Source organism: Larus michahellis, chromosome 6, assembly GCF_964199755.1.
Source record: "Larus michahellis chromosome 6, bLarMic1.1, whole genome shotgun sequence".
NCBI classification, from domain to species: domain Eukaryota; kingdom Metazoa; phylum Chordata; class Aves; order Charadriiformes; family Laridae; genus Larus; species Larus michahellis.
The window spans coordinates 42,010,556-42,037,496 of NC_133901.1; the positions used below are offsets into that span (position 1 = coordinate 42,010,556).

Sequence of the window (26,941 nt, forward strand, 5' to 3'; positions counted from 1 at the left end):
TGGCAAATCAAAATAAATCAAATTTATTGTATGAGAGCACCTAAAATCCCACAACTTCCACTCGCTCCCTCTTTCTTTTGTGTTTTCTACTTTTAATTGTGATAAGAATAAAAGTTATGGACCTCTTTCGGTGTTTCTTGATGACAACGGTTGCTGTTCCACCACAACTCCAATGCTGCCACCAAGCACGCAAGAAGAAGGCCTATTGCTAAAATGCAGAAAACGCCTGCAAAACTGTGAAGCTTGAGTGCCTTCCCATCTGTCTGTGCATTGGTGTGGCTATTCAGGTCACAACGTCCCATCCGTGGCCACCATTTCTGCTTAAGAACATCCAAATCTCCGCTTTCTTGCAACTCTAAGATCCTGCAGAAATTTCAAAACACAGGTATTACTTGCAATGATACTTTTTCAGTTTTTTGGTCTTTTCTGCATGTCACGTAACTCTTAAATTTCCTGTCCCACAACTGAAAAGTCCATCCCATCACCACCACCATGTATCATTCTTCATCTGTAACTCAGTTATACCAGGATTTCTTCCTACTCACAGCAGCAGGTAAATTCCACTGCGTGACTTCAGAAAAAGAAGAGACTGTCAAAAATTACACTGCAATGCAAGAAGCGTTTCCAAGGGAAATCACTATACTCCAGTTAGTCATGGCTGGTCTGGCTACATTCAGCTGCAACAGCTGGTCCCACAGGCAAAATGCTCAACCCACTCCACTGCTGCTCTCCCACAACAATTTCAAAATCATGCGAGACTAAACATGCTACTATTTGTGCACCACTTCATACAAATCTGTTGAAGCAGCGACCAACTCATTTACTTCAGCAAATGTAGTTTATTCAAAAGGGTTTTACTTCAATGCTGTTACTTCACGCCTGAATTACTGTGTTAACGGTTGCTAATTAATCATTGTTTTGCCTCTTGTGAAGTGTCCCTTCTCTCTGTGAATGATTCATTTTGGATTTGGTTTGATAACTGTTTTAGCTGTTTACTAACAATCTTTTCTCTTGAGGCAGCTTTGTCTCTGGTTATGCAGCTGAAGTTTTACCCCTTTTTATAAAGGAGCGAGACGAGGAAACAATGCTTCAGCTCCCTGCCTGGAGCAGAGCACCCGCTCGCCTTCTGCTAAGGCCACACATGCCTGCGCAACTGCATGTCTTCATTTCAGGGTACGCATTCCCATGAAAAAGGTATTCCTAGCTGATAGCTCAGAGATCACTAAATGGCCTAGTTTTGTAGTCTCAGTCTTGGCAACCCCACGCAACGCTCAGCACTTCTTGTTTTCCTGTACCGTTGTGAGGCTTCAACCTGTCTCTCCATCCCTGGTTTATCCTGTAGGAGTTATTCCTTGCTTACTGTAGGGAGCAACACATTGTTTCATAGCCTGCAAAACACAGCATGAATCAAAGATCACTCTTCAGCGTCTCCCTTAGCTCACCCATGGCTCTGAGGACATCAGCCCTTCTTCTGCCAGAGGCAGTGCTGCCTGGAGGTGCGCAGCCACACACAACTCCAGTCCCCTCCTCCCTAAGCAGCTGCACACCAAGCAGAAGTAGCAGCTTTGCTGAAGCTGGAACTCATAACCTCTCTGCTGTCACTTACTCGCTGTCATTTATTCAGTAATGGCCAAAATTAATGCAAACCACATATGCGATGCCTTGCTGATTGTGGAGAGGAATCCTATAAAACGAGCTTTGTTTCAGTTTACCTCTGAGAGAAAAGATCTCTGTAGGGGCTCCCATGCTGGAGTGCTATCCCGTATCCTTTGCTGCTGATGCTGTTTCCAATGACTGTCACAGAGCATTCATCATCCGTCAGCGCAGCATATTCCACCACCGTCACATCCCACAGGAAAGCATAGTTTCCTTTCTTCGCCTGCAAATACACCATGAACACAACAAAAATCTAAACTAAACTACATTTCGAGGTAGGGCAAAACCCAAGCAAGCAAACAAACCCTCAGCTTGTCATTACTCCACAGTAGTATTTCATCAGGTCACAGTTTATCTGTAGACCTCCAACATCTTAATACTTTTCTAACACACTCCTCTCCCAGCAGGACCTCATCTACTTCAAACCTTGCTAAAATGTCTTCCATTTTTAATAGGAATACATAGGATAATACAGCCAACCGTAAGTGTAGGCAAGGCTCACATAGCAGGTAATTATCTATAAATGAAAGCTATTGCCTTAGTTGATGAAATTTGATGTATGTTTTGTAGGAGACATGAGTTAGCAGGAGTGTGACCGGTTCCACACATTCATGGAACTAGACAGGTACGGTATGAGCACTAAGTAGTGCTTCCAAGTCATCACAGTTAACAAAATGGTAACTTTACAGCTTTCCTCATATAAACCTGCAAATAAATAAAGTCCCTTCTGAGAGCTATGTTAGTCCTGTAACAAAAGGCAGGCTCTGAGCGTAAAGAGTTCCTCTTTTTTTTCACAGGTAAGAAGAGTCACCAGCATCTCCTATTTTCTCAGTTTTTGGGACAAATATTGTTTTATTTTATCACACACCCACGCAGATATCCTTAAATGTCAGCATTAATTGGGATTCAAACCAATGCCTGCACGCAGTGCATATGATGAATGTAAATCGTCTTACTTAACATAAGATGTAAGAAACATCTCTGGATAGGGATTCAGTAAAGAAAAAAAGTCATCATTTTGTTTGGTTAAAGTAATCATTGGTCTCCTAATATATTTAAGTAGTATGTTTTTAAGTCTCTAGTGAACTTACAGAGCACAATGGAACAGATGGGCTGGAACATCTAATGCAAATAAATGAGTAGTCATGAATGTACACTTACAAGGCTTCTTTTTTTCCTTTTTTTTTTTTTTTAAAACTTTGGATGATTTCAGACTTTCTTTAGGTCAGAACAAAGCAAGGCTGGGAGCTGAAGTCCTGCATATATTTCTTTATGGGAATCATAAGTCATCAAGCTCCCCCAGCACACAGCTGCAGCTCTGACATGGAATTAGCTTATCCTTCCCCATATTTTCCATTTTTGTGTAAACTCAGTTTTGAATTCACCTGTAAGCCTCCCTTAGTTCTTTTATTATATTGGATTCCTCAGTTGAGCAATTAAGCTAATTTTACTTCACCGTGCTTTGATATAAACCATAGCTTCCTGAAGTCCCTGACAATTGTTTAAACATGACAATAAATCAAACAGGCGAGTTATCCTCTAGTGGGTAGAATCTAGGCAAACAAAGATTAAAGGTATGTCGTTTGGATTTTCTGTAAGCTACTTGCCACAATCCACCTCTTTCCCCCTCCCCTTCCCTTTTACCTGCATCAGGGCAATCAAAGATCCCCAAATTCATTTGCTTCTGAGTTAAACCAGAGTAAAAATGTGATATCCTTCCTCCTCGCTAAGATTTAAATGAGCTTGTACCGACTACTTGGAAAATATTTTTTGTTAAGGGTATGCCACCATGATGGGGTTTTCCCCAGTTCTTCCTTTGCCACCTCCCTGGTGAGTTATTAATACATATAGCCTCAGACAACTATTATTATATTAGTACAAAACATCATTAAAATCTAAACTAGAGTATGGACCTTACTGGAATTATTCAAATACAAGCCACAGAACTCTACTGTTAAAATCATACGCTGATTTAGGTGACATAACTTATTAATCTAGCATGTTCATAAAAATGTCTCGCACATAAACGTCACTATATGAAACCAGACCAGAGCAAGACTGCCACATCTGCATTGTGATACTATCCCTGGCTGTCTACCTAAACTGGCAATGGTGGCACACAGGAGGAAAGAAAAAAACCAAATCACTCTCTACTATACGTGACAGCCAGAAAAGGCTTCACAACCTATCAACACAGGGATGCGTAAAACATTAAGGATGGCAAGGGAGTGATTCCTCAAGGCATCTAAGCCTATAATTCAGCCAGCAACCTACCTTCTTGGAAGTCTAAAATGTGCTTTTCAAAAGTATTTTCGGAATGATCATGTACCCATAACTCACTGGATTGTTAGCAGCAAATCTCTGCACCCTGCCCTCCACTCTTCCTGTGATTGGCTTTAATGATTCACATTTTATGTTTTCACATCAGTGATGGTGCTGATGGGCCTCCTACCTGGTTATGGACAACTGGCAACGGGCACCAGTCCCACTGGTGTTCCTGGCAAGGTAGGACCATCAAAAGCCCTATTTTAGCACATCCCAGGCAGGTTGTGTTCTACGGTAAATAATACACAGGCTTTTGCTACCTATGATAGAAAACTGTCCAAGTTCAAGCGCATTAAAAATACGTACTCATGGGACCAAACACAACAGCATTTGTTACCGTACACAGAATTTATTCAAAATCTATGTTATTAAAGAACAAAAACTTGCCTGATGGATGTACAGAAAGAGGAGACCCAGAAAAGATCTGGCCTAAATCACTATGCTAAAACGTGTCTTGCAGTTTTCTGGTTGGTTTTTGTTGTATGTTTGTTTTAAATAGCTGTATATTTTAGTTGTTTCAGAATTGCTCTGTAAATCATCTTTTCCAATTTACAATTTACAAAAGAAGAACACTGACAACATGTCATACATTCCTCATCTTTTTCTTAGTAATACGTGAGGAACCCAGTCTTCCTCAAATATTCGATTTCAATTATAAGGCAATGTCTACAGCAAAATCACATTATTGATTCTACTTTTCAAGCCCAAGTTTTCTGTATGTTATTTTTTTATAAAAGAGCTTTGTACACTGACTTTCAGTGTTAGACAGATGATCTTTTGACAAGGTCTACTTCTCTTGCATTTGCAATGCTGCTATCCTAAGTTATGTCATACAACTGTAAGTCTACCAGGTCTCTTCATATCAATTTTATATTTTTTATGACATAAATCATTCTATCCAGTACCACATCTGTAAAGCATTGTATCTCCGACAGTCTGATCATTTTAGCATAAACAGGAATCTGAGTTTTAAACTCTTAGTTATGCATACTTCTCAACTCCCTGAAATAACGCATGTAAGGCTGTTTCTCCTCTTTGACTGCCAAAACCAGAATCTCCAAAGATCCCTTTTTCCTAAGGGAAGACTTGTCTCTTCCAAAACTTATTCCACTTGCCTAACGTTCTTCTCTGAAGACCTCATACTATTAGTGTGTTCATTGCATGGAAAGCTTCTTTATGACCAAATGTTTAGTTGCTGTCTAAATTCAGCATCCTTCATGTCTGTTGTGACAGCTAAGCAGTATCATTTGTTCAGTTTAAAAAAAAAATTACAAACTTTGAAAAACATATGTACAAAACACACAACTACAGACACACACGTGTGTTTGAGATACGTTTACTTTCTATATACCTTCACTAGGCAAGCAGTAAAAGCCAAATAAAATCAAATTGACACTTATTTTCAACTAAAAATCAAACCAAAAACTTTTAAAAAGTAGCTTACACATTTCATTTTCATCACGTGAAAGAATGTGTGCGTGCACCTGTGCATACCCCTCAGCTTCCAGGCCAGAGTGGTACTGGATGCAGGAAGACTAAGAACTACAGGAAACACCTGGCGCTGACCCATGGGGTGTACGAGCAGGAAGCACATCAAGGCTCCCTAGTTGCATATGACACAGATGTACCTACCCACGCAACCGAGTCCTGATCACAATACAGCACAGATCCATATCCTCAGGCTCTTGCATTCACAGCTCAGCCACCTAAAGCCTGCATTGTATGTTTTTAGGGCCCAATATAGAATAAAAATCTTCTAGTGATCAGACATCATTGCAAAGATTATATATAGATTGAGATGGTAAAAGGAAATGTGGCAAATGCCAGCTGAGAATAGGTAAGAGCTCGAATAAAGAATGACTGAAATGAAACACAGAATAATAAGCTAGAATTTATACTTTAGACTTTTAATTGGCTTTCATATTTTGCTCCTTTGCTATGGCCTTATTGCGACTCTCAGCATGCAGGCATATCACAGAACAAAACAAAAACGGTTCAGTTAAATTTTCAAAAAACCTCTTTAACAGAAATTCAGCCAAAGCAGCACTCATTTATTCCATGCAGGTGGAACTACTATGGTGGTTTACACCAAAGACACTAGATATATCTTTGGTTGAAGAGGTTTAAGAAAAATGATTTAAGAAAAAATGACGCCCCTAGGGAAAACTTCTATCAAAAATATTTCTTCTTCACAATCATAAAAAATTAAAAGGCCAGGGAAGATTGCCTCCTAGATATAAGAAGGACCACAAAGAGAATAGTAACACTTCAGAAAAGCAGTAAGCAACCTCATAGTGTCACTCTTCAACATGGAGGGAGACGGAAGAATATCGTTCAAGGATCCTGGCTTACTGACATAAAATGATGTTTTTGCAAAGAAAGCATGGTAAGAAATAATAACAACTTGAAAAAAGATTAATTTCAGATTAACAACTGATATGTCTGTGATTTATCTGAACCTTATGAAGAAGCTACCATACTAAAGACAAAAGTGCAAGAATAATGCAACATTCATCACTAATTTACTGCCAGAACGGAGTGTCACTGCAGCTGATCCCATTATATGTCTGGTACTTACAGAAATATCAAAAAGTGACCTTTACATTGGCATTAGTGGAATAGTTCGAAAACATGCCTGGATAACATTTATTATCTATAAAAAAGTGCTTTAAGAGAAGCAACACAGTTCTAATAAAGAGAAAACATGCCATTTAATCCTGTTGAAATGATTGAAAAATTAATATAATTAAGGAGCCACTAAAGGATGTAATATATTCAGGCTTTAAGGAAGCATTTTCTTTTACTCCAAAGGCTGATGGGTCAAGAATGGAGAAATTTATGAGGAACCATGAAAACACACGGATGAACAAGCACAATTCACAATAAAAAATTCATTGTGGACAATAAATTACTAGAAAAAATAGTTCTAAAAAAATTCTATTCATTGAACTTTTAAATTACGTTTGCTCTCAAAATAAAAATTAACAGAGGTGACTGTTCAACGAGAAATGCTCTGATTTAATGTTTAGTGTTCATTAACGGAGAGAAACTTTTTGAAGGAAGCAAAAAAGGGAAGGAATAGACTCTTAACTGTGCCATTGCCTAAATGAATGATACAGTCACATTATTTACTGTGCTTGGTTTTTATCACTTCATCAAAAGTGACATAGAGGAAAAAAGGAAGGATTCAGAGTAATTTTGGCACCAAATTGATTGCAGAGGGGAACAAACAGTCTCCACCACAGTAAGGCATTTAAAAAATACAGTTTGTATTTTTCAAATACAATTTTTAAATACAGTAACAGTTTAATTCTCCTACGTATCGATACAAAAGATATATATATATATATGGGAATACACAGGGATCAGACTACTTCATTCGTTCAAAACAAAAATGTCTGCCCACAAGGCAAAAAGCCACAGGTTATTACATATGTTGTGGTAACTAAATATGTAGAAGAACTGATTGCCACCGGGAATTATGCAAACAGTTTGCTAGATTTACAAAGGCTTAGAAATGTGTGTGATTCCAATACCAATGTCCACCTGGGACGAGAGGGCAGGAGCTACGCGCTGCATGCTTCTTGGGCATCCTGGCTGTAGCTTTCCATACGACAGCGTTAGTCAACCCTCATCTGTTAGAGTACCAGAAAACTCAAGTGGCAAAGCAGCGCTTTGTATGGACTGGTGATTTGTCTGGTAACCTCTTCTTACGCTATGCAGACACATTTGTGAATAGGAGGACGTTTTCCATCTGCAATGACCACTTTCAATTGCCTTGGGAGTACGACAAAAGCAACTTGCGCCCCCAGCTCTGAAACACCCTTCTGTCGCTTATGTGACTTTGCAGTGCATTAATGCCCTTTCCGCGGCTCTTCCAGTGTTGGAAAAGCTGTGCCTTGACAATGGGAGATGGTCACTGTGACTACAGGGACTGTGCTGTGTCTGAAAAGAGACCTCTGCCATGGCAACCAAATGCCACAAAAGCTTTCAGGACTTTCTTCCACTATTATCCTTTTGTTTTTAGCCAGTCAAAGGGAGTAGGAAAATCTCTGGGAAATGGAGAAACGTAAACTGAATAGAGACAAACATCTGAAATACCTGCCTGTACCATAAATAAGCAGCACTCTCCTGTTTTGCATTGAAGTGGCATTGCTCTGTGTGTAACTGCAGCTGAACTGTGATGCTGTCTGAAGAAAATGGAAAGGAGAAGGAGGGGAGAAAGGGTAGTAGTGATTTTTTTATTATTTTTTTTTTGCATTGTGCTGGGCAAGTCCTCATTCAGAAAAATGTGTTAGGGATCTTTTTATGCTAGGGAGCTTTAGATTTCCCATTTCCTATCAAACACATTTTTAAGGCACATTTACATCTCTCTCATGCAGCAGTACATGTTTATGGATGGAAAGTCCCATTTCCTTGGTTGACATCAATTCTCCTTTAGAAAAACAGAATTTCTATCTTTAATACTTGACACGGAAAACTTGTCTGTTTATTCAAAGAGCTCAATGAGCTAGGAAGAGCGATATTTAAACTATAAACACAACACTTCAGTTGACAATGTTATTAAATATTAAGCCAAATTTATGTAGGTGTCTAATCAAATAGCAGCCTTGGTCAGCTTTGGGGACTGAAGTAAATTCGGTTATTGTTGATGTTAATTGAATGAGCTGATCAAGTTATATAAAAATCACCCTACAATACTGAAATCAAACTTAATATGAAAAGTTATTATCACATAGATAGGACAAAGCTGCCAGCTCCATACAGACAACGTAATTGGTATTCTAAACAGTCTGACAATTTACAGTTACATTTCTGGCTTAGGCAAATCTAGCTATCGTAAATGGCAGCATGAAGTAGGCTTACAGAATAAGAGTATTTACAATCTCACAGCTAAAGAGCATCCACTGACATAAGAATGGTAAAAAAATTACATGAAAGCATGGTGACATGTGAAGGAGTATATGTGTTTTCTTTAAGTTTGGAATAAACAAAGAAAATCTTGCATTAAATTTCTGTTCTAAGAGAAATTAGTGTATGTTCAGTGAATTCCTTGATTCTTACTCATGTTTCCAATAAGTTCAATCCATCAACTCAGGAAAAAAACTCCCTCAAATGAGCAAAGGAAAAGAGTCAGCACCTGGATAATATAATGAATGACATTCAAAGCCATATTATCGGAGCTCCCAAAATAATTAGAAACCTTATGGCCAGATCCAAAGAAGGACTTACATACTGAAGACTTAGGCAGCGCAAAGGCAGTTAAATTCAAAACAATGACCCCAAAATATGATTCTTATCTGTCATCGAGTTACTAAAAGGAACTTTAGATAGGGGTGGGGTTTTTTTAATGACTATGTAATTGCTTTCCTGTGACTTAACATTGTTAACTCCATGCAAACAATATTGACACCGCACAAAAATTAAATAAAACCCCCTGTGATTCAGTCTTACCTTCCTGATGCCTTCAGAAGGGTTCGATACACAATTATCTGCCCCATTATTCTTGCTGATAGTCCTCCACAGTTCAGCAAATGTGTTATCCTGCTCCAAAGGGTTTGTCCCTTTTGCTTTAAAGTATTCATACACTGCTGAATCCCTGACTGTACCGTAAGATATATCCATTTGTTTGGACAGATCTTGAAATGTTCTGAAATTCAAGCAATATTGAGATATTAGTATTACACAGTACATTACCAAGATTTCATTCATTAAAAGGTTTACTTGTATGTCTGTCATTAGTCAGAAAGCACTTATCCTCACTGAGTAACATTTGCGTATTTCATTCTTCATCATAGAAGAAAACCAAGGAGTAATTTAATTGTATTGAGATCACATGAATTTAACTATACCCAAGCAACTTTTTGCCGCAGTAAAGATTTTTTTTTGGACAGATAACATTCATATTAAATATTACAATGCCAAGTTTGCACAAGAATATCATGCAATAAAGACTTACTCAAGCACAGGAAAAACTCAGATTATAAATATGAACTTCCAGCCCCATCAGCATCACCAGAAATACTTCGCAGAATTCAGTGGAATTAGTTTGCAGTTACACCAATACTCCATCTGACTCCAAATCGATACGACTGTTTTAAACAAACAAATAAAAGTCTCGCTTCCAATTTCCACTAAGTCTCTCTCTCTCTCTTTTCACAGCCTCCGGTAAAACAGGCATTTTTCATTCACACACAGGCCTACCTTTCATTTACTCATCATACCACTCTAGAAGTGTAAATGGGCCTCAATGTGAGTGGCTGTGAACGCACCATTTATTTTCAAATTGCACAGAATGTAATTCACTCCTGTTTTACAGCCTTTTCTGCAGACAAAGGTGTAAATCACTGCCTGCATCAATGAAAACCAGGCCAAGCTTCAAAACACTTAAGGTGGCATCATTGCCTTCGGAAGAAGCATCCTAGCTGTTTTCCACCTTCACACATTCGCCCCCATTCCTGTGACTCCTTCCTTTGTCCTCAAGTATCGCTTCTGTGCAGTGCCACCATTTTTTTCATCTGCGCGTACACACACACAAACACACATTTAACCACTGACCACCACATGCTGCAGCAGGGACCAAACCGGACCTTATAAATAATGGTTTATTTTATGTTTTATAAATGCATAACTTGATGTAACAATGACATGCTTCTGATATGACCAACTGACCAGCTGTTTGAGATCAGTCAAACGGAAGCAACCCTCCCCTGCCTCCCTCTGTTTCTTTTTCCCCAAAACTGTCTTTCAGAAAAAGAAAAGTCCTCCTCAAAACACGCGAAAAACGCACTCATGCCACCTCCCACCTGCCTCCAACTCCTGGAGCCAGGAAAGCAAAACATTTTGCCTTGCAGCTCTCACAGAAGATTTCTTCGCAATGCTCCTGAGGAACCTTCCCTTGGCCCTGAAGCTGTTTTCCACAGCTGAAGACTTGTCACGGACAATATTTTTCTGCCACCCTCTTCCCTGTTTCAACTGGGGGGATGCCACTGCTTACAGCTCATATCCCTGTAAGATTCCCTGCAATGCAATTTGAAGCAAAGCAATCTGGGCACATCCACAACACTACATAAAACTCTTCCATCTTCCAGCCTGTGTGTGGCCAAGAGAGTTGGGGTTGTTCAGCCTGGAGAAGAGAAGGCTCTGAGGAGACCTTATAGCAGCCTTCCAGTACCTAAAGGGGGCCTACAGAAAAGACAGGGAGGGACTCTTCATCAGGGAGCGTAGTGATGGGACGAGGGGTAACAGTTTCAAACTCAAAGAGGGGAGATTTAGATTGGATATCGGGAAGAGATTCTTTACTGTGAAGGTGGTGAGGCAGTGGAACAGGTTGCCCAGGGCAGTTGTGGATGCCCCATCCCTGGAAGTGTTCAAGGCCAGGCTGGATGGGGCTTTGAGCAACCTGGTCTAGTGGGAGGTGTTCCTGCCCACGGCAGGGGGCTTGGAACTAGATGATCTTTAAGGTCCCTTACAACCCGAACCATCCTATGATTCTATGATCTTCTCCGACACATCTCCTCCCAAGTTTGGCTCCAAAAGGGCCCCTTTGCCTGGACACCCTGCGTGGGAGCCTGCCAGCCCTGTCCCCAGAGCTGCAGCTCAGCAGGGATGCCTCTCCCACCCCCGCCAAAACTCTTCGAACTCACAAGGCTGCTTCAAACAGTTTAAGTGGTTTAAGTTCTTAAATTGTGTTAAGGACTTTTTATCATTTTAAGCTGCTAAGCAGCTTTAAGTAAGACTGTGTGAACAGTTTTTCTCTTTATACATTGCACACTTGTGGATTTGGGCTAACTCTGGGAGTTGCATCAAAGCCCAAACCTCCTGTTATTTCCCTAGCTCTGTATATGGCACTTTGGTAAAGTACAAAATGAACACCCTGGAGATTGCTGGAAATTCAAAATTCTAATGAAAAATTAAGGAATTCGTGTTGGTTTTCTTTCTATGTTTAGCAATCCCAAAAGTTATACTCTGGTCTCCTAAATGTTTCCTGTACATGTCAGTGAACAGGACCATTTTTCCTCCAGTCTTGATCTAAATAATTACATGCTACATTTAGGTCCTTCTTTATTTTTTATGATAAGTTACTCATATTCCATGGAATTGCTTCCATCCTTGGGATGGATGATCCGGCTGTTAAAAGACACGTTTCTGTCTATTCTATGCACAAATGACAAAGAAAGGTACTCAATACACACAGGAGGGTTTCTGTGGCAACCTTTTTCACACCCAGTTTGGCGTACAGATTTCAGCGTGTGTAGGAGTGCATGTGTGGTAGAAGCACAGTAGCAGAAACATGTTTAGCTAATGTTCTTTAACAGAGCTTTCAGCTGATAACTTTACAAGTGCCTACTGCTCACGCTGCTCTTCTGTTTGAAAGTTTGAATTCGAGAGTTTGGATATTAAAAAAAAAAAAAAGAAATTAAACCTGCAATTTTAATAATGTCAGTATTTTCTGGATCAATTCTACTGCCTTTACTGCTGTGGAAGCTTTTTGTCAGAAATATGCCTTTTGTTTTAGCTAAATTGTACTTTATTGACAATCAGTACTTTTGTTTTAGCTAAATTACATTTTATCGACAATCACTACTATACAAAAGCACAGCACATCCTGCTTTCCAAGCAGCACTTTTTCTTCAATTCTCTAAACATCACAAGGAAAAGCGCGCAAATTTGGGGTTTAAATCAAGTGCTTTGCTGGTCCAATAAACAGATAATCAGTAGTGGTGGCAGGGAGGGAAGCACAGCCTTTGCCTGGGTGTCGGGAGCGAGACAACTACTGCCCCTTTACCTGGCAGAATTTCCTTAGAAGAGATAACAAGGAGTATTGCATGCCCTGAGGATTGCATGTGCTTTTCTTGCGGTGCCCCCTTTGATGTATTATATGAACAGCCGCTGACACAGGAAATTCTCTGTTCTGTGGCACCATTGGAAATGCCTTGTGAGAGAGAGAGATGATCACCGAAGGACAGAGTGAGGGTCACAGCAGGTAACCAAGCTTACCATCAGTTCCTTTAGCATAAATTCAGAAGGACGGTGACTGTTTGAGTGAGAAAATAACCTTATGCCTTTACCAAATGGCCCACTTAGCCAAAAAGCTCCCTCAGAAATTATCCTGACAGGGAATGCTCTAGATCACTGTTCTTACTCGGTATAAAAAACGTCTCCATACTGTCTTTCTGTGCTGAAAGTGGAGGCAATGCTTAGCATCTCCATGGCCAGGGAAGTGATCGAAAGATCTGGGCATGGCGGGTATGGTCACATACATAAAAGACACCGAATGGAGATTAGTATCTTCTGGCTTTTACAGGATGGATTAAGATAATCACAAATGCAGGTTTTAACTATTGGTATTTTAACTCCCTCAGATCTGCCATCGCTAGACAAAATCATTCACTGCCACATTTTGGATACTGGTTGTATCTTACAATTGTGTCATTCTCTAAAGACAGCTGCTGTCATTGTTACTACACTTTATTTTTGCAACCAGCCATTAGCTGGGCCCATCTTCAGCAGCTACTCAAATTCTTGGCTCACTTTCTTATGGCAAAGATTTCATGCATTTAATATATAAAATTATTTGCAACAAAAATGTGTAGCATAGCAAGATGCCCCATTAACCTTACCACCTCAATTATTGGATCTCACAACCCATTAAGGACTCTCTGTAAGTGTGATTAAAGATAAAGCTTAGTAAAGCAGAAAAAGCCGATGTTCCTCACTTACAGTTATAGGAGCCGAACTTCAATTTGTAGATAAATACATCCACTGTGTGATTGCTGTAATAGGCAAGTACGTGTAAACCAATTGATTTAAGTAAATGTATCTGTGGTCAATCTAAACAAAAATGGTGTCTTTTAAAACTGTATTACCAGCCAAAATACTTAACATGTGAAGTTATGCCTGCTAGATAAATGCAACAATTGAGACATAATTTCCAGGGGAGCTGCAATTACTTCATGTAGAGTCAGCTGAAAACTGGACTTTCTGCTTGTTTTATTTTTTAGAAACACATTGACATAAACCATATGCTGCAGAATAAACAGTCAGGCAATAGCTGTACTAGCATTTATAATTAGACCTCTAGAAATAATTGCCAGAATAACAATACTGGTTACGTTACACTTTTTGGAGATGTTTTCTTACTAGTAAAAGATTCATGTAGCTGTAGATACCTAGCCTAAAAATGTGCTACCAGTATAGGTTTGTTTTACTCCAGAACTGCTATAAACCCAAGATTTTCTGGATGAATAATACGAACAAATCTTGTCTAAGTGCAGACTAAACCTGTCACTAAGTGCTTTGAAGTAACTGCGGATCAATTAACTCAACTGGAGTCATCAGGATCATCAGATGTGATCAAAGTATTAAAAAAACCAAACCAAAACAAAAACCTAGACAGGCTCCTGTCATTTCTAAGTTTTAAAAAAAATGGTATTTTCTTTCTTTTCATTGCAACTTTTTTTTTATTTAATATAAATAAAGTCTTTAAACAAAGGAACAAGGAAAATAGGCAAAAAATACTTACTGAGTTTTTCCTCATCCTTACCATTCATTTTTTTAAGTTTGCAGCAAGCTGCACCCCTGGACTCCGGTGTATAAAGTCTATGACTACAAAGAAGCCAATCAGCTAGCATCGCGGTGTCATGCAGCACTGATCTTTTACATTACAGTAATAACCGTAGCATTTTATCTTAACTTCAGCCTTAGAAAAACCATAATGGGAAAATCCTGACAGCTCCTTGATTTAGAGGTAGTTTCTCATTAGCATTCACAACTGCCTGTGTTCTGACACTGTAAAACTGGGGATTTTTCTAGTCTGTTATTACTTATGGGAAAATAATATTTCAGCAGTTTCTGAATCCACAGTACTATTTAAAAATGATGCAAGATTTTTCGTACTTAGCTCCTGTTCGTTTGCCTGCACATATACAATTACAGAATCACAGAATGGTAGGGGTTGGAAGGGACCTCTGGAGATCATCTAGTCCAACCCCCCTGCCAGAGCAGGGTCACCTAGAGCAGGTTGCACAGGAACGTGTCCAGGTGGGTTTTGAATGTCTCCAGAGACATCCCAGTGCTCTGTCACTCTCAAAGTAAAGAAGTTCTTCCTCATGTTTAGGTCATGTTATGCTCAAGTTTGTGCCCATTACCTCTTGTCCTGTCGCTGGGCACCACTGAGAAGAGCCTGGCCCCATCCTCCTGACACCCACCCCTTTAAGTATTTATAAGTGTTGATAAGGTCCCCCCTCAGCCTTCTTTTTGCCAGACCGAAGAGACCCAAATCCCTCAGTCTTTCTTCATAAGACAGGTGTTCCAGTCCCCTAATCATCTTTGTAGCCCTTTGCTGCACCCTCTCCAGCAGTTCCCTGTCCTTCTTGAACTGGGCGGCCCAGAACTGTACACGGGAAATTTATTAGGAATAATAAAGCTTAAGGTTAGACATGGAAGTAGTGATCAGCTCTCTACTCTTGTTCTTTCACGTTGTGAGTACACTTCAGAGTAACCTCTCCCTTCACAGCACTACGTATGTTTTGTCAAACAATACAATATTAATAATTCCTCTCAACTAAAACTAATTAATTTTCTAAATTAATATTAATCCCTAAGTCATATACCGGCAGTAAAAAAAAATTACTGCTTTTTCCCTATTTGGCAGAAAAGCTCTGTTCTTTTACCTAAGGAAGTCAGTACCCTGAGATTTTTTTGCTCAATGCAGCATAATGTTTTAGGTGATGGCTGCCATGAAGATAAAGCGTCCCAGAGATGATGAGACTTTTTAAGCTGCTCTACCGAAATGAAGCCTTAGAAATGCATACATAAAACGTATGGCACAAGTCCTAAATTTCTAAACACCTTGAAGCTACTTTATTTTCTTTTAAACTTTTTTTTTATTTTTCAAAAGCTAGGAATTCATGACATCTAAGTGTACGTGGAGTTCCTAACTATAGCTGTTTTCTCAACAGGATATATGGGAGCGAAACATGTGCTTTACACATTGGAAAAAACGTAATCCCACTAAACATCTAAGTAAAAATAAAAGTAGCTGAATTGATTTGACAATCTTACACCACCAGTATAAGCCCAAGAAACACCTATGAGCTGAAACCTAGAATATAAAATCCTATCTGAAAAGAGATTCATTTGATAAAGTTATCACCAGTGGAAAGCAATGAATTGAAAGAGAATTCTGCCTACTGTGAACTTCAGAAAAATGTTCACATTTTGAGACATAAAATTGCTCACAACTACACCCTCCATGGATGTATTCACCAAGACAACAAGAACAAATGAGAAAATAATGTTTATTGCTGGTGACCACATCAGTCCAACCACTGAGAGACGGAGCTGGAAGCCAGGCAGGCTTTGCAGGATCAGCTTCTCATTTGTACAGGTCTCCAGCGAGGGAACAGTCTGCAAAACTGAATCAAGGTTGTGGGTGGCAGTGTGGTGGAATGGATAATTTCTGCATGAGCAGAAGATCCTTCCGTTCAGAACCCGAGTCCCGTGTATTTTCTATATCCATTTTGCGAAGCAACAAGGCAATGGATTTGAGCTTTAGTCCATTACTCACCGATGAACAATCTTTGGACTTTGGATCTCCAGTTTTAAGTATGATTTATGAATGAGTATATCGTGTCTTAAAACATCTGAAAATGAGTTCAAACTTCCACATAAAAACATTCTCTAGAGCTAGTCTATCCAAAGTTGAATAGTTTAAATGGTTGAAGACCAGGAAAAAAAAATAATCATCTGTTATGGATATTAATAGCCACTAGGTGATGATAGTCTCATTGACTCTGAGACTTACGTGAAAAGTTTCAGCGTCTTATTGAACCCAAGTTACAAAAGCACAAGCCCACTTGAAAATGGAATAAAGAATAGCAGTTAGTCCCCCTAAATATTAGTGAAGCCAATACTTAATAAGTCTTCAAATATACTGGAAAGGGCAATGTATTAGCTGAATAATGAGATAACATTAGAATTGATCTATCTTTAGCATCTGCAAACCTCAAAAGTAAAAACCCATCCAAAAAAAAAAGTATTCTGACATATTGCTATAAATTTCCAACAATAGTCCCAGGTCCAAATAGGAATGTTACTAGGACGTCTTAAACTGGATGTATGATAAATAACCTAAGAGATGGGCAATTTTAAAGATGATTTTTAGTGAGGCCAATAAAATTGTTCAAACTATTGTTAGAATGACAGTAGCCACAAGAATATTAAAATCAAAGCAAGTTTATCTCCACATCTAATAACCTTAGACTTCATAAGAATTAGATCCATGGTTTTAATTTGTGCATCTCTTTGACTTTCTATGAAACTATGAATAATAAAGCTGAGCTCTTAAATCAATCACTAAATTGCCAACTTCTCTATAGTGACATGATCAAATTCTGCATTGTTCCATTTCGCTGCAAATCAAGTCACTTTAAACGGTCTTAATTCTGCCTCAGTGCAGTGTTATGCAGAGCAACGGGTTTCTTCAACAAATACACTAAGCAAAATCTTCACTTTACCGATAGAGTTAGCCCAGCAGAAATCGGCAGCAGTACTTGCATGCTTAGTATACAGTTTGCAGGATCAAGTCCTTTACCAGCAAATATATCATTCTATAGTTCATATAAAACTCATTTCATCAGCTGTCCATGAAAAATACCATCCACTTTATTCTAAACAAAAGCCTTCACAGAAAAAAGCCTCACGGGAGTTTCTACAAAGGAAGCCATAAGCACTGACAGATTAAACTACACTGAATCAATGGATTTGCAGCCCTTCACACCAGGACTAAACATTTCCAGATCACGGAAGGAGACAAACAGCACAGGCAGTTATGGCTATGTATGCACTCGTCATCATCAGTGGAGCAGGAACAGCTGCTACACAAGATTTCAAAGAAGCAGGGACTTTCCTCCAGTGGAAAAACCAATCAATTGGCATGTGTCACAGAACACGTTGCCATGCCAACTACATACTTTTACCATAGTTAAAACAAACAGTGGTTGAACTCCTCAGCAGGTAATGGGCACTACAGCAGCTGCTTATCATAGCAGCTGTTTTCATGGTCGTTACTGCCAGTGTGGTGGCATCTATGAGCCCGTGTCTGGACTGGGACTCACCTTCCTGTATTGGGTGCAACAAAAAGCAAAATACAACATTTAGTTACGGATTTACTAGGGGAAGGAAGCTAACGCCAGCTTTATTTTTGCCACAAGAGGCAGGGGTTTGCTACACCCCCCCTGCGCCACATGTGATGGCAACAGTTCTGTCACCCCTCCAGCGCAGGAAAAGGACCCTCTCTCTCCTGCTGGTCCAAAGAAATTTCTTTTTTAGGGTACCCAGCATACCTAACAGGTAGACCAGTACTGCTGAGATCAGTGAAACTACTCATGCACACAAAAGCACACACTCGAGGGTTTCCAGGGTAGGAGACAAAAGTGTAAAAACTAAGTGAAAGGCAAAACAAAATGGCCAAATAATACGTACACAAAGTACTATAAGCGCAGAACTTGTACAGCCTCCACAATGATTTTATTTCTTTAAAATGACATCCACCAGCCTCCATTCCAACATGCAAAGGGAAAGACGAGAGCACTAAGCTAAACTGTCTTCTAAATTCCCAATACAGCAATGCTTTCAGTGCAGACTGGGACTCTGTTCCTGCAGAGCTACTTCATGATTAAGTTGTATAAGAGGAGAACAAACTGTATGTACACCCACTGAAATGCAAAGGCAGTCCAGCTATTAATAAATGATACATGAACATGTTTATGATTTTAATAGCAATTAATTACTAGCCACACACATTGTATTGGCAAAACATGTGTAGGCTTTGTGTACTTTTTCTAAGAGTCTGAGAAGCAGCAGGAATACGCTCTATTACCATCACTTGAAAGCTCACTTTTGCTTTACTGATCTCAGAGCAATCTGCAGTATTTTTGCTAAAGTCAAAGAAGTGTGGGGAATGTAGGACAAAAATCCATACAACTAGGCTGTGTCCCATTGCTCACAGAACTTCATAATATCTTCCAGTGATTTATTTAGGAAACATGCCCATTTTCAAAAAAAGACTTAATAGTTTTTCTGCCTGCGAGATTCAACTTTGGATCCAAAAATCAAACAGGATTCTCATCATCATCAGTAAAACAGGTTCTTCTGTAAACAAAATTAGACCTCTGGTTATTCCTATCCATTGCTATTTCTAAACGATGCCCTCAGGACCACCACAGCAACTCCAGTCATCTGCAGTGATCTGCACAAGTGTGACTTGACTTGTCGCTGGATCACAGAAGTTCATTTTGCCTAGAGCTGACACTGGCTCTGCTCCAGCACTGCACGTAAAGAAATCTGTTAAACAGCTAGAAATAAGCTAAACATCTCCTGATTGCCAGTCCAATGTCTCTAACTATACTTCCAACCTTCCTCTCTTCCAAACCTCCTCCAGGCAATAAGAGCAAAAGTCACTTAGATTGCCGATTTTTCCATTAACTAGGTGGGGGGTTTTTTGTTGCTTATTTGTAATAAATCTTCTCTTTCCAGATGTCCTGTATTTTCTGCATTGTTACCATATGAGAAAGAAACCGTGATGGTCCTTACAGTAGAAGTTACAATTACTTTGCTTAAAAATATTTTTAAAAACAAACAATAGCATAACAAGTAAATCCATTACTAGTGGTAGCGACAGAAGCTAGTTTCCGAGGATTTGCATCACAAAGCTGGATCCACTGGTGCCCAATAGTTTGTGATGTCTGGATGGTTTCTCTCGTGGCTGGGCATTTATGATCGCGTGTGAGTTTATCTCACGTCTAATTGAGGGAGTGAAGTCTGGAGGCAGCCTTTACTTTATATTTACAAGGGGCATTTACAGGACTCTTCTTCACCACCCTGTTTTTCCATATTTCTAACAAATACCCTTGAAATATTACCCAGTTTGGCCACCATGTTTGCAATTAAACAATAGAAAGAAATAGACTGACAAAGAGAAATTTAGAGTAATCACACTGGAGTTTTTTTAAGATTTTTTTTTTTAAGATGTGTCCTTTACCCAAACTCCACATTCCATTCAACAGTGAGGAGGAAATTAAAACACAAACATCTCAAGAGCTTGTGGCCTGTTTGAGGGAAAGAAATACATCATCTGGACTACATTTACATATTTTTTTGCTTTACTTTTAAACCACTTTGCCATTGTGACCTTTCTCTGAGTACCTTGAAGGGTTAACATGTTAATTAAAGCAAGGTATTCTATGCCTTAAATTATTAATTAAAATAAAAACTGCAGCTGGTGTTTAACAGCAACTCGGTCCCAACAGCAGGTTTTAGTCACTTCACCTAAATCAAACATATCATAAAGTTGGCATGAAAATCATATTGTCTGAATCAAACACATCTGGCGACTGACACACGCTTTTAACTATAATGAAAATAACAAACTACCTCTATTATTTATGCAGATGCACTTTAAATTGTTTGCTACGCTGATGTCTTCTATCGCTCACATTTGGAAGCTAAAAATCCTAATGAAGATTAATGATTAAGATCCAGAGGGAAGAAATTGCTTTCTTCCTTCTCAACTGGTGTTATAAGTACTGCTACCACCGCCATTCCGTTTTGCACTCAGATGACAAAGAGTAGCTTTTTAATTAAATAGAGTGGGGAACAGATAAGCTTGGATCTTGGTGCTGGCTTATAAAGTCCTTACTCAGGGCGAGTGGTACTTTATACTGTGACTGTTAGGATATCATTATACTGTGAGTAGTTCCATTAAAGTCCATGAAATCCCAGTGTGGGATAAGGTCCTACTCAACTCTTTATTAATTTTTGATTTATCAGGAGCTGTGGCACGCTGCGAGAACGAGGATCTCGGTGTGGAAAGCTCTGGGCTGCTGCCTGCACCAGTGTCAGCAGTCTCGTAGCCAGCATGCAGGGGCTGGGTGAATTCACATGGCTCAGACCTGTCAGAGGTACAAAGTGATGCTGGAAAACAGCTTCACACCCTTCCCTTACCACAGGGAGTAAAGCAGAAGCTATCGATGTTGACAGAAAGAAGAGACGAAAACAGAAGGGCTCTGAAGAGGCATCTTGATTGCTAGAACATGTGCTGGGTACTCCTGGGAAATCAAAACATAGGGCTCTTCATTAATACTGAAAGCAGATATAGCATTCATCAGTTATTATTGATGTCTAAAGTGCATGCATTACATATGCATATTTTAAAGTCTGGAGGCCCACTTGCCTGTTTCTCAGAGGACCCAAACTACAAGCGCTGGGTATATGGTGTGCTTCCCACCTCATCCTGATGTACAAGGAGGGAAACAGAAAGAGAGACCTTACCCTTTTGCCTCTCTCTCCTCACCCTGAACATGAGTCTCGCCTGGATACCGAATCTTCTACTAGAAACACTGACAGCACTGCATCAAAACAACTAGCTGTTCCTTATATTGAGATCAATTAGTTTATTGGGTAGCCTAATTACATACCTTGAATATGAGCTTGGAAATTGCATTACTGCCATGTGAAGGAAACGTAGTTAACATCCACCCCATTCTGACTGATGGTTTTCTGCTCTTTTTTAGATAGATATGACTATTCATAAATCAATTAAATTAAATCAGTGGCTTATTCTCCTAGGCTGGTTTTAATGGTTTAGAAGGCAAACAACTTCAGTGCATGTGATTACATTTCTTTTAATGGAACTTTGGCAGCTGTATCAAAATAGCTTTTCTAAGGCAACACCCTTCTCTCCCTCATCTCCAGATGAGTCTGGAAACGCTCCTGTGTTACATTATATGGGGGCACACGTGCAGAAGAAGAGAACATTGCTCAGTAAGGCAGGTGAGCCCAGGACGTGGAAAGAACACATGCAATCCCAATCCTTCCCTTAGCAACACAGTATTATTTCCAGAAAAGTTTTCTTACCCTCTAGAAAATCTTTTGCAACACAGGAACTAAGAACTAATAGGAAAGCGCTTAGGGTAATAAACAGTAGCATCTTAGTTTCCAGAGAAAATAAGAACCCCCAGCTCCTTTCCTTCCCAAACACACATAACCTGCATCTATTGAAAGTGGGTTTGCTGGGTTTTTTTCTTTTTCTTTTTTTTTTTACACCATCAAGAAATCTCCTGATAAGGATATTAAATTTTTAAAGCCTTTTCTTTAAATGGCAAGTTTTTCACCTCATTGCAAGATGGTCTATAAACATTTTAGAATCTATTTGAACAACTTTTATTTCAGAAGACGAAATACCATCCTATGTATCATTTAAGGTGTTAAGAGTTTAAGGTGTGAGAAAGAATGATCTTCTATCATGGAGGCATTTATAAGGGGAATGGCTACTTCAGATTTGAATGAAAATGTCAAAGAGAAAAGTAATCAGATTAAAAGTGTTTGCAAGATGATAGAGCTCACCATCCTGAGGGCAAAAAAAAAAAAAAGAAAAAAAGCAGGAGTAACAGCATAAATATAATGGATTTCAAAAGACCAGACCTCAATAGACTTAAGGCACTGGAGGATAAAGTCTCTTGGGAAACTGATTTAAAGGATAAAGGACTACAGAAGGGCTGGCAATTCCTGAAAGAGACTGTGAGGAACCTGAAAACCAAAAAAAAATTTTTCTAAGTAATTATAAGAGAGAAATGTAACCATTTGAGTCAATATGCATACATCGTACAAATGCACGGGAGGAAAAAAACCCAACAGAGAATCAAAAATAAATCCTCCCCACAACACCAATGAATCCAGCTTATATGATTTAAGACATTACTGCACAAAGCTGTTTGCATCATGCCTCGACTGAAGCCCCTGTGTCCACAGCAGGGATGTCAAAAAGACACGTACCCCAGCTATCTCGTACAAAGTTACATTTCTTAATTTATGGCTGATTTCATCAGCACAAGATGAAAGAGACGACAGTGCACTGAGCTCACCAAAACTCAAACTCTTAACCTCACAACATACAGCGTAGCCATGCTCAGTCTTTAGTCTCTGAAAGAATGGCTGCTGAGCTTTGCTCCAAGAGATCAGCTTTTGAATTGATTGTATGAACTGAACTTTTAGCCTATACGATCATTACTTAATTTTTATTGCTGGCTATTAATTGAAACCTTGCAATGTAAAAGACGAATCATCTAAGTGGAGTACAGGACTGGCCATAGCACGGTGACACTTGTCAGTGTTAACCAACCAACCAACCAACCACTGCTCTGGCAGGATGGCTGGGCGAGCATTCTTCCTCTGCTCCTGCTGGCAAGTTACCTTCTTTATCCTCTTCTCCCTCCATCCAAAATAATCTAAAGAAATAAACAATTCAATGCATGTTCCTTATACTCACAGTCATCCTGCTGACACTGAATATGTGACAATGAGCAGAAGGTGGGAAAATTACTTTCCTGGCAGGAGGCTGGGAAATTCTGGTGCCTAACCACTGTGGTACAAGAATGACAGAACCGCTACTCGCATGGAGATGTTGGTGAGGAAATGTGCAAGATGGGAAGACTTCTTTTTTCCTTTTTTTCTTTTTTTTTTTTTTTTTTTACATGAGCAAATGAAGCATTTTCCAAAAGATGCAACAGATTAACAGAGTTGGAAGCTCACGTATGTCCTGTCTGAGCTGACAGCAAGTAAGCAAACAGGTACAGCTTTCCCTTCTTACAAGTAGGTACACCTACTTTCAACTTCATCTCATCATTTCACAGGGAGTAACTCACTGTGACAAAATGCTTACTAATAATAATATGTCCCACTGTTACACTAATGACTCCGACCAGCACAGGTAACAGTATAAAATACACAAAATTTTACAGGTGTTCTGCGTTTTCCAGCCAGCTGCTTCACTAGAAAATGTCATGAAGATACTTTTCTTTTTTTTCATGTTCTACCTGGCTTCCCACTTTGAGGGTCTTTGTTCAAATACGCTTCTGACAAAAAATACTAGTGTTTTTACAGGAGTGAAACTCAAATACTTGAGCACACTGGCCAGCCTGCTTTAACAGCTGTTCCGCACCCAGAATCCATTTCCAAAACAGAGTTCACCATGAAGTTTTTCTTCCTACTCCTGTTTTTGTCCTTAAAAACTGGTGGGCTGAGGTAGTCTTTACAGTTAAGAGACATCTGAAGCTTTAAGGCCACCTCTGTTTGAATTGCTGTAGTAATCATTGTTTTGCCTTTTTAATATCCTGTTACATTAAATTTCATTATCGGTTCATATAAGACATTAAATTAGCTTCTTTAGAGAAAAACAATAGAAATATAAATATGCTATTGGCCAAAAATCTTCTATTACTGCATTTTGTATTGTTTATCCCTTAGGAGCCAAATAGAAAGTAAAACCCTACAAAACAAGCCATAGGTACTATCCTTGAAATAAAAAGAAACCACATAGTACAGCAAAGAATGCTGAAGTCAGAGGCCAATGGGATTTAGTGTATGCAGAAAGCGTACAGCTACTCTATTCTATGGACAGACAGTGAATAACCGGTATTATAACATGAGAAAATCTGACTTAAAAGGTGACTCAATCTGAGCTGAGAAGAGACTGCGTATCAGATCTCAGATTTGAACCAATCCATGTACGTTTTCATGGGCTGTCACGAGGGTTGCTGCTCTTGCTAGATTTTTACCCTTCCAAAGCAAAAAAAAATAATAAACAAAAAATCATTTTATTACCTGCACAGATGGTAGATTTTGCTAACGTCATATCCAAATCATTTTCTTCTCTAAACTGTACGTGCATCTGAATGTCAATGCCTCAACCCACTTAAGTCACAGAACTTCCCAGTAACAAGAACAAATGAAGTGATGTTATAAGATAGCTGTTGTAAAAGTAAAGTTGACGAGGGTGTAGAATCACAAATCTCTTAGTTTTCCATTAATGTCCAATATATGCCACATTTTTATAATCACAGCTGGAGAAATGGAATGCAAGCTTGATTTTCAGCTGTGCATTCTCCTTTTTCCCCAGAAAAAATGTCCTTGGGAAATATTTGCACTTATATGCTTACCTGCTTGCTCAATTACAGGAGTAATTAGGAACCATTTTAAACCGCGGTTGAACGGCATATGCCAACATTCAGAAAGCTTTTTAAAAGGCTCCAGACTTTGTGAAGTCCTGGGTTTGCCAGAAGCACCCACTGGGCAACACCATCAATGAAAGTGAAATGAAAAGATGGACGGCGGGGGGGGGTTCTAGCACTGGCAACGCCACAGTGCCTTGTCCTGAACAGTGCCTGAAGGCAAACGCCTGGCAAGCTCTGCCCTTGAGCACTGCTGCCCTGCTGCACAGGCTGCAGTGCATCACCCATGACATCTCCTCCACGAGGTCTAAACAGGTAATTTTCTAGAAAGAAAATAAAAGTTTTGATTTTTTTGTCTTTGCTCATTCACTCGCATCTTTCTTACACTCTTTTTTAGCCTTCGTTTTCATGGATGAACTTAATCTAGTTATTTAATGATTGAAGCTTTTGCTCACAGGCATTAAATAATAATCACGATAATTATTTTTTATCATGCTCACTCATATGTGCCTCCTGCCAACGTGCCTGAGGTGCTGCACAGACACTGCAAAACATAGTACAAATGGAACATAACAAAATTAAACATAAAAAAAGAAAATCCAATGAAATATTTAGAAAGCCATGTATGATATTAACAACAGAAAGGCTGTTTTCACACACAAGGAATTTCAAGGCAAAATCACTGCAAATACAGAAGGATTCCTGTGAGGTTCTTGCTACCAACCCTATCAAATCCACTTAACTACAGCAGATGAAACCTTTGTTCGTTTCCCTCTAGCTGGCATCTTCAAAATATTTTCCTCATTTTCTTTTAAAATATATTGAGATTGTTTCTGGTTTGTATGCAACCCAGAAAATCTATCTTTTTTGATACCCGCAGAGCTATTATAATATGGTCATTTCTGGCCATCGTCTTTAAAGCAGCTAAACTGACAATGTGCCATATAAGATATTAAAAAATGTTTGCTCTGTTGTATAGAAAGGGAACTGAGGCAGAGAGGAGGCTAAGCTTGCCAAGATCAAACAAAGCCTGTGGTAGAAATAAAATTTGCACTCAAGTCTTCCAAGTGCCAGATTATGACCCCAACTAAGCTGCAGTAAATCTTCAGCTGTCACCAAAACACATGAAGTTTGGGGATTAAAACGCAAATAAAGAAATCCCGAATCATGAAACAACAGCTGTGAACTTGAAAGCAGATATAACATGCGTTTGTAAGCAGTCCACAAATGTGTATATATAGATGCCTTTCAAAATATCCATAGCATGTGCAAATGTTAACGATCAATTTGTTAAAATCTTAATTTTAAACCCTTTTGAATTTGCAAATAGCCTACTTTCTTATGTCCTATTTTTCCTGCATGATTCTTAACCTCTTGTCAGGCAAGCTCTCCTAGACCTGAGCTTCAGAGTATCTGTGCAGCTACTGAACTGCATGTAGTCTGCTTGTTAACAAGAAATGAAGCTGGAAGTTAAGTCACTGCTAATTAAACTCATAATTACAAATGGAAGGTCAGACAGCAGATCCAAGGGCTGTTTGAAAATGTAATAAGACAAAAGAAAGAGCAAACTCTCATGTAATAATTCAGCCCTTACTTGGCAGACTGACCCATTAGAAGACTTCTCAGCTGCATACAGTTCTGAAGGCAAATATTAGAATAATAAATGCAAAGCATTTGGGTTTAAACAAGTTTGTCAAGGATTAGCACAGGCTCTAAACATTACCTAGATTTCTATTTAAAAACACAAATTAAGAATTAATCATTTACAAAGCTAGAACATGGATCGCGGCCTCCTAGCCTGAGCTCCAAAGTGGTTGCCACCAGCACATTCACAGAAAATGCCTTCTCCTTTACAACGCCCACGCACCCACGCACGGTTGGGAAATCTGCTTGATGGTTCACTGTCCTGCCTGTGAATCTCCGCGAACATGGAATTCCTGAGGTAATGA

At 39.2% G+C, this 26,941-nt stretch overlaps 1 protein-coding gene across 12 annotated transcripts in view; it reads right to left on the reverse strand.

Annotated features, from left to right (window-relative positions):
• Nucleotides 1–26,941, reverse strand: part of GRID1 (glutamate ionotropic receptor delta type subunit 1) — a 587,031-nt gene that overhangs the window by 45,640 nt on the left and 514,450 nt on the right. For all 12 annotated transcript variants that reach the window (XM_074590686.1, XM_074590680.1, XM_074590687.1 and 9 more), the window contains 3 exons: nucleotides 9,436–9,631; nucleotides 1,713–1,879; nucleotides 123–363 (listed from right to left, as the gene is read on the reverse strand). In XM_074590686.1, coding sequence (XP_074446787.1) covers nucleotides 123–363; nucleotides 1,713–1,879; nucleotides 9,436–9,631 — 604 coding nt within the window. The remainder of the gene's footprint in view (nucleotides 1–122; nucleotides 364–1,712; nucleotides 1,880–9,435; nucleotides 9,632–26,941) is intronic.